This window comes from Suillus paluster (genome assembly GCF_016628075.1).
Source record: "Suillus paluster strain FC165 chromosome Unknown EDB91scaffold_29, whole genome shotgun sequence".
Taxonomy (NCBI): Eukaryota; Fungi; Basidiomycota; class Agaricomycetes; order Boletales; family Suillaceae; genus Suillus; species Suillus paluster.
This window is the reverse complement of record NW_024537589.1, coordinates 224744-233361: the sequence shown is the minus strand read 5'-3', so window position 1 is coordinate 233361 and position 8618 is coordinate 224744. Positions and strand designations below refer to the sequence as shown.

The window sequence follows — 8618 nt, the reverse complement described above, 5'->3', positions numbered from 1 at the left end:
AGCTTCTTCATAGACCACGTCTTCCCTTTTGGTTTGACCATGGCTGGAGGCATCCAGGGTCACATTGCAGACGCCATGGTGGACATTCTGCACAATCTGAACCTTGGACTTTTCAAGAAATGGGTTGACGATCATACCATTTTTCGCTTTGCATGCAGTGGCAGTGAGACGTTACCCAATGGCTCCGTAGCACCTTACCGTTACACCCACAACTTGGAAGACATTCACACACACTCACAGCCACTGGGCGTTCCATGGCATCCAACAAAGTGGCATGACTTCATGGAGATTTTTACTTACTTAGGTTTCTTGTGGGACCTTATCAGCCACACTGTGGATTTGCCCATAGAGAAGCGTCAGAAGTACCTCCGCAAGATCATAGAGCTACTCACATCGCTTGAGAACTGTGCTCGCATGTCGGGAAAGGATGCCATGAGCATCAACGGCACCCTTTCTCATGTTGCCTTTGTCATCCCACATGGCCGCGCTTATTTATCCAACCTCTCAACTTTTATCTCCGATTTCCCTTCAAAACACGCTCGGTTGCGTCCACCACCTTCGGTCCTGTCCAATCTAAAATGGTGGCAGAATACCTTAAGTGCCAAGACCACCCCATGTAGTCTTATGCCGTGGGGATCACCGCAGGAATTAGACCTGTGGGTTGATGCCTCCACCAATTGGGGTGTAGGCTTGGTTTTCGGCAATAACTGGAACACATGGACCCTCATTGATGGGTGGAAGACTCACGGATGCAACATCAGTTGGCTGGAAGCTGTTGCGGTAGAATTGGCCATTCTCACACTTTTTGCCTTAGGTTGGAAAGACACCACTGTACTGATACACTCAGATAATCAAGGCATTATTGGCACCTTTCAACGAGGCTGTTGTCACAACTTTCAGATCAATGCATGCATCAAACACGTTGTGGCCATCACCATGTCCTCCAACATTTTCCACATATTGTCTTATGTCGAATCCACACAGAATCAAGTGGACACCATCTCTCGTGGTGAGATAGGCTTGCTCACCTCTTGTCTAGCACCTGTTCAGCTCCCTGACGGGCTATCACCTTATCTTGCTGATTATGTCCAGTAACCCTTCCTCATCAGCGTCAGCACACGCTGGCGCTGTGACAGCTTTGGCCCTACTTAGAGAGGCTCTGGCATCACCTCCCATGGTAGGGGTTCCGCCCAACACTAGTTGCAGGCAAATAAAGCCATGAAAACCCAAACCAGGCAACATCAGGAAAAATATGGTTGACTACAGGTTGCTGTATAGTCACTGTAGTACCTGTAGTCCCATTTGTCAGATCCCTTCTACATGCAGCTATGTAGTCATACGGTTCACTATATAGTGCTATGAGAGTCACTTGTAGCTTGTTATAGCCAGCTACAGGCTGCTACACAGTGCAATAGATAAGACAGGCAACAATATAACACTATGACACTCACCTGTAGCTCGTCATAGCCAACTACAGGTGGCTACACAGTGCAACAGCTAGCTACAACAACCAATCCACGCCACTGGCCAAAATCAACAAAACTGAGTAGAATTAGAGCATAGCGGACAGCAGACAGTACTACATCCAGTACTACATCCAGCAGCAGCCTCCTGAAAGGTCAAACATTACCAACTTCTACACCTCTGCAGCCCCCTCAGGCTCTCGTGCATCTCTAGCCTCGGCTTCATACTCTTGAATTGCATCATCAAATACATCATCTGTGAAGCCGATGGGTGTCGCCTGCGCAGCCAGTGAGTTCACACCAGCATGGAGCCTTGCCGTCCACATCAGTTTGGAGGACGATCAATGCAAGTGGGCAGGCACATACCGAGCAACCTCAAGGATATTAGCACCAAATTTACCTAGCAGTTTATAACCAGATGTGCGCTCATCAAACTGCTGTAAGGAACTGAGATGAACAAGGTAGATTGGAGAATAAGTTGCCAATGAGAATTTTATGTCTTCCTTCACCCTGGTTATCCACTTGTTGATGCAACATTCAATCTGTTAGACTGCAGGAGTCAGCTGCAGCATAGACATCAGATTGCTGGAAGACACTCACCGCTGTGAGTATAAGCACAAGAATTTCAACTGGTAAAGGGTTGAAATATTTACTGTGAATCACACCCTCATCATTGCAGTTTGCAAACCACATGTTATTCACCGCAGACTGTATTAATCCAGTTTTGTAAATCCCGCATCTCTTCTCCCAGTCCTGTTACTCTGTGAGTCAGACATCGAGCAACAACAGGTGAAGTTAGGATTGGCAACGCACCTTGAAAACGAAACATGGCCCATCCTTCAGACATTCAGCCAGGTCACAATTCTGTTTAATGGCCGCTATAGAATGGCTTGTGCGGAAGCCAAAGAATGATGCTGTAAGTGCTCACATCTTAGTTTTGAGCTCCCCTTGCACTTGTGAAGTGTGCCTCGTCATCTACATAACACATAACATCAATAGGGCAGGAATGTGTACATGAGCAAGCGACTGCTTACCATTTTGACCAAAGAAGGCATTAGTTGGATAGTAAGCCCTGCTATTTTTGATGCCTCTCACCAGGCCTCTTTAGCTAACTTTGTCTTGACGATAAGTGTCTGAGGAAAGGGTTCGCATGTCACAATTAGACAGCGATAGATAGATGTCACAATGACAAGCAAATCCTTTATGACCTTCTCAAAGTCACAGGCCTTTAATCATTGGCGAGATCCATTTGAAGTTTTGCTGAACTTTGGTGGTTTGGTTTCTTCATCACTGTCCTGCAGTTGATGCTTTGTCCCGATGAGCTGTGGTGAAGCATCTTTGACCACGGCTTGATTGCAATGGTCACTAGTGTAGTCAGCATCATTCACAGACTCAATGTCGCTTGATTTGTGTTCGTCCTCAGTGCCACTATCGTCACTGGAGGACACAATGGTTGCAGGAGCTGACAAAAGTGTGTTAGTATTGTAGATGTACACAACGTAAGATACAGTACCTTTGTGGGACTTACTGATTGACTTTGGTGCTGAGACGGTCAGGCTCGAGTCCATACTCAGGTGGTCCTGACTGAAAGACTTTGGAGCAGAGACAGCTGGTGGGGTTTTGCTCGTACTGAACATGAGCACCTGTGACTTAGATACCTTTGTAGGTACACAGTGATCTGAGAACTACCACATCGTTGTGAGCAACATGGCACTGAAAGAACAAGACGCCAACCATATTTTCTTCTTCCATATTGATATCACTGAGGAGTTCTGCAGGCTCAATGTTGAACTCCTCGGGTTTTTTTTTGTATGCAGCATGCAGTACCTTCAATTGGTGTTTTTCCATTGCTGCTTTGAAGTCTTTGTGGCGGACTTCACCTTGACGAGCTTCTAAAACTGTTGAGTAGAAGGGTGTCAGTCACATTAGAACATTAACTCACTGAGACCTACTTACTTCTGTAGGTCTCTCTTTCAGTTGGTCAGTGTTTGCAACCACTTGCGGTGCGCCCTGCAGTTGACTCCATCTCAGTGCATAGGTCTTTCCAGGCCTTCAAAACAAACATTTTGGCAGGCTTATTCAAACCTGCTTTTGTGGCCATGATTAATGGTAAGTAGAAATGGTGACAACATAAGTGACAAACATACCTTTAAAAATGCTGCGGCAGCATTCAATCAATGAACAAATTTTGAGTTTTGTTGATTTGAATGTTAAATTTTCATCTGTCCATGCGGTGTCAATTCAACAGTATAAGTAAGAGGGATTGAACGACTTTCCTTTCAACCTTATGATCAATACTCCAGTCATATGCAAAATGACCATCTAGTAAGTCACTTCAGCAGGTCCGACACTCACCACGCACTAATCAAAATTGCAGTTCAGCCTTAACACCATCAAACAAACCACTGCTGGAGGGCAACAAAGTCAGCACAATGTGAGATGCTCAACCATATACTCCACCATGACAAATTCTGACACTCCAGCAGGCCCATACCACCTCCAAGTTGACCGTTTAATGTAGTTTGCACCCCAGGACAGGCTAAGGCTAAGGGGGGTCCAGCCCCCACTCTTGACGTTCTGTTTCCATTGCAACCATTTTGTCAAACACCAGGACCCGTTCAAGCATCACAAACTTACCTTCAAACTCTGGTATTGGAACATTGGGATGCAGAGATAAGGCGCTGTGATGAAGCGTGCAAAGCTCAACTATTGGAACACTTCCAGGGCCTAGTGACTCACCAACTGTTGATGCAGGAGATGATAACACAGTGTTGGGATGCGGAGAAGAAGCAGTGTGAAGAGGCACGCAAGGTTCAAATATTAGAACTCCTACTTGTGGCTCATGGTATCACTAGCCTGGTTTAGTCTTGCGAAGGGAGAAGTAGAAGGGTTGCATGCCTGTTAAGGTCATGCTCAAGGGAAAGATTACTCAAAGGGCTTTGGCTTCAGCTCGTGCACTGTGCCCCTTACCTGAGTATGTGCCCTTAATTTCCGAGGGGCAGAGGGGAAATCCGATGGAAGTCCAGGGAAGTCTGGAGGTCAGACATAGAAGACATAGGGGGAGTTCGGCAGAACTCCAGAAGGCTAGGAATGAACAGATTAAGGCTACTGTGGACAAGTCCAGAGTAGAAGCAGAACAGAGTTTAGACTACCCTAAGGTAGAGCCGGAGATTTAGTCCTAAGGTTTAACCCTAAGACTCAGAGGTAGACAAGAGTTTTAGACTCAAGTCCGGAGAAGCAGGAATGAGCAGAACTAAGATGATATTCGAACTCCGGAGTTCCAGAGTTTTACAGGAGTTTATATACTGTAGATATCATATAAATAATCAGTCAGCAAAGTAAAAGCTATGCCCGAAGCATATGGAGAGTCTATTAGTAAGTGTACAATGGATCAAAGAAATGAAGTCGGAAATGAATTACAGACAGTGTTAGGTACCGTGCCGGGCTCAGGAAGTGGAGGGGTCGGGGCTTGGCTTCAGCTCTTGCGCTGTGCCCTTGGCCGAGTATGTGCCCCGAATTTGGAGCGGGTCTGACATTGTCCAACGGTAGGATGAGTAGACCGCTTTTGGTTCGCTTTGAGGGTCAGGAGGTAAGTGCTACTAGCAGCGGGCCAACTAGGAGCAGAGCGGAGAAGGCGGAGGATAGAGCAGGGGGTGGATAGGAGCAAAGGGGGATTATTGATAGAGGTGGAGAAGTAAGGGGGAAGACTTAGAGCGCAGCTCTAAGTCAGAGGTGACAACAAGATGAAACTTGTGTCCAGAGGAGGCAAGGTCCTACTGAGAATTCTCACAAGTAGAAACTGCAAGAAGACAAGTAATATTAAGACTGAGGAAAATATCTAAGTACAGGATATGTTATATACTTCTAAGTGTGAGGCAGTGATCAGGAGAACTATGTTGTAAAGCTATGTACCAAGGATATAATTTGTAAGTACCTACACAGGTGAAGACATAAGTCGGAGTAGATATCAATATATACGCGTCAGATCAGTGATCGAGCAGTAAGAGGAATTACTGGTGATCCGGAAGTAAGGGTCTATGTACCGAAGGGGAAAGTATATGTCTAAATGGGGAAAGAGGTTCCAGTTGAATGGAGACGTTATAGAAGGGGACCAGTTGGGCGGTCAAGCGGAAGCGTAGGAGTGGATGTGGATGATGATTGGACGGAGCGGAGGACAGATGGAGCGGAGGTGGTCAGAAAGCAGAGCGGATATTGATATCAGAGCGGTCAGATCAGGTATATGACAGACGGACAGATCAGTAAGCAAAGCGGAAAGATGTACAACCAGTAGCTGGAGAGCAGTTATTCTAAAAGGAGACAGGTGTAAGTCCAGAGATGAAAGCGGAGTGCCAAGCAGACAACAGGATGGAAACCCAGACTTTCATAGGGGAGAATCTGGACTTCCAGATCCGGAGATATGAGATATAGTGTCGGAGAAAATAGGGGTAGTGTCGGAGGAGCGGAACAGAGTCGGGTGGAGGTAGCAGGGCTAGTCCTGCTGAAACTTCATGCATTGTTGGAGAAGGAGGGATGGAGCGGATGGGGAAACAGGGGGTCGGACTAGTGGTAGGGATGTTCAAAGGTGGTATTGGAGGTGCTCAGATCCAGTATATGACAGTGCCAGTGGTTAAGGGTTGTGTAGTTGTCGAAGGGTTAGGGTTGTGGCGTCGAAATTAAATGTTCCTGGAAAAAACTTGAAGGGTGCTAGTAAGTGCATGGGCGGGTTGTGGTAACAGCAGTCAAACCATGCCTTCCTGTATGTTCTGTGGCAAGGTATCAACCATACACAAAGGTCTCAACAGACACATTGCTCCTGAATGTCAAAAGCAGTGGGCATCAATGATCGAAGATGTCAAGGCAGAGGATTGGGATGCACCACCTGTTGACTTCTCCCATGATGACGCTGCCGATATCAACAACAACCCCACTCCCAGCAAAAGTTGTTGTGTTGCCATTGAGGAAGTCAAGGACAAGAGAAGACATTCTCCCACTCTGGGCATTATTTTGAACCTCAAGGAGATGCCAGCTGGGCGCTGTGTGAGGGGGAGACAGCTTTTGAAAGAGATAGAAGATATCAGGAGGAAGAGGGTGAGCATGCATGGGCACCCTTTGAAGACGCGTAAGTGCTTGAACGTGGCATTGGTGAGAAGGGAAACTAAACTCACCAGGGAGGAGTGGGAATTGGCTCAGTGGCTCATCAAAAATCTTGGACAGATATGGACAGACAAATATTTGAAGTTACCAATAGTATGTTAAAAGTGTTGACTGAACTCACAATATTGATACCACGACCAGACACAAAACCACATAAAAGTCTCGTTCCATAACAACCACTCTTTCTTGCAGAGGGTCGACAATCTTCCACATGGACCAGGTTGGAGTTGCAGGAAGGTTACCGTGCACGGTAACCTTGAGGATGATAATGGAGTACCACTGCAAGAAAATGTCAAGCTTTGGAGCTGTGATCCTGTAGAGTGTGTCAAGGAGTTAATCAGCAACTCTTTGTTTAAGGTGGATATGGTGTACTCACCTGCCAGAGCATATGTGGACCATGCAGGCCAACATAGAGTGATTGATGAGATGTGGACGGCAGACTGGTGGGGCGAGACACAAGTAAGACTGTTCAAGAGGGAGCAATGAAGAAATGGACTGACCTTGTGAGCAGAAAGCCTTGCCCAAAGGAGCCATGATGGCACCAATTATTCTATCATTGGACAAAACCTGCTTATCACAGTTCCGAGGGGACAAGTCAGCATGGCCAGTATATATGTCTATTGGCAACATCACCAAAGCAAAAAGGCATCAGGCATCAGCACGAGCAATGATTCTTATTGGTTACTTACCTGCAGGCAAACTTGACTGCTTCACTCCCGATGCACACTTGCTGGCCGGATACAGACTCTTTCATTACTGCATGGCTCTACTCCTCCATCCTCTCATAGCTGCTGGACGAGATGGTTTTGAAATGGTGTGCGCAGACTCACAGATTTGTTGTGTCCACCCAATACTGGCAGCATATGTCACCAACTTTCCTGAGCAGTGCCTGGTTTCCTGTTGCAAGGAGAACCATTGTCCAAAGTGTCTGGTGGCAGGGAATGAGCAAGGTGACAGACTCAACTCAGTAATGCATGATCCAGAGTCGACAAAAGAGATTCTGGAAAGGCGCAAGAATGGTCAGCATCCTCCAGGAATTTGAGGAAAACGGTCTACGTGCCGTTTATAAACCATTTTGGGCAGATATGCCTCATTACAATATCTTCCTTGCATTCACTCCCTGACCTTTTGCACCAACTCCATAAAGGAGTGTTTAAGGACCATCTTGTGAAGTGGTGTGTTGATATTGTTGGGGAGGAAGAAATGGATGTGTGTTTCAAGGCGATGCCTGACTATCCAGGGCTCCATCACTTCAAGAAAGATATATCGGCTGTTAAACAATGGACAGGAAGTGAACACAAAGAGATGTAGTAAGTATTTATTGGCTTACTCACAGGTGCATGTTTGAAGAGTCAAAGGTCATGTTTGTTGATGTTGTGAGGTACCAGCTGTGTCTTGGTGGTTGTATGATCAATTCTTGACTTTTCCTATTATGCACAGCTGCAAATTCACACAATGGACACGCTTGAAGCCCTACAGACTGTACTGGCTGTGTTTCACGCCAATAAAGATGTGCTGAAGGAACTTGCTGTTCGAGAACACTTCAATATACCTAAGTTACACCAACTGACTCACTATGTTGATTCAATCACCTTGTTAGGTGCAGCTGATGGCTTCAATACCGAGCTTCCCTGAACACTTGCATATCGACTTCACAAAGGATGCTTACTGTGCAAGCAACAAACGGGACTATGAAGAGCAAATGGCTTTGTGGCTGCAGCGGCAAGAAGCAGTGTTTTGTTTTTGTGTGGTGCGTACCTGCATTGGGTGTCACAACAACCTCTCTTTGCAGGTGGCACAGAGCATCATTTGTTTGGTCCTGACTCAGACTCAGACTCCAAGTCAGAAGACACAGACTCTCCCATCACCGCACCAAGCTCACAATTTGCCACTGCTGAACGAGTTCAAGTGACCCACATCCTTACAAAGGTTCTGGCACATCCTCACCAAACGGTTGCAAAAATTGTGACAGTGCATGGTGCTATCAATTTTCTCAGCCAT

At 46.3% G+C, this 8618-nt stretch overlaps 3 protein-coding genes across 3 annotated transcripts; 1 reads left to right on the top strand and 2 right to left on the bottom strand.

The window, feature by feature from the left end:
* Window positions 1–1636: 1636 nt before the first annotated feature.
* EDB91DRAFT_1248911 (uncharacterized protein) lies at window positions 1637–2156 on the bottom strand (the record flags this gene model as incomplete). The annotated part of the gene is made up of 3 exons (XM_041322991.1): window positions 1637–1775; window positions 1830–2005; window positions 2064–2156. 3 exons carry the CDS (start codon window positions 2154–2156, stop codon window positions 1637–1639), a joined length of 408 nt encoding a protein of 135 aa, XP_041176721.1.
* Window positions 2157–2695: 539 nt separating this feature from the next.
* Window positions 2696–3564, bottom strand: EDB91DRAFT_1082486 (uncharacterized protein; the record flags this gene model as incomplete). The annotated part of the gene is made up of 4 exons (XM_041315494.1): window positions 2696–2925; window positions 2992–3148; window positions 3198–3361; window positions 3462–3564. The coding sequence occupies 4 exons, from the start codon at window positions 3562–3564 to the stop codon at window positions 2696–2698; spliced, it is 654 nt and encodes a 217-aa protein (XP_041176720.1).
* Window positions 3565–6980: 3416 nt separating this feature from the next.
* Window positions 6981–7928, top strand: EDB91DRAFT_1237592 (uncharacterized protein; the record flags this gene model as incomplete). Its single annotated transcript, XM_041321601.1, has 4 exons — window positions 6981–7076; window positions 7129–7584; window positions 7701–7784; window positions 7815–7928. 4 exons carry the CDS (start codon window positions 6981–6983, stop codon window positions 7926–7928), a joined length of 750 nt encoding a protein of 249 aa, XP_041176719.1.
* Window positions 7929–8618: the final 690 nt, after the last annotated feature.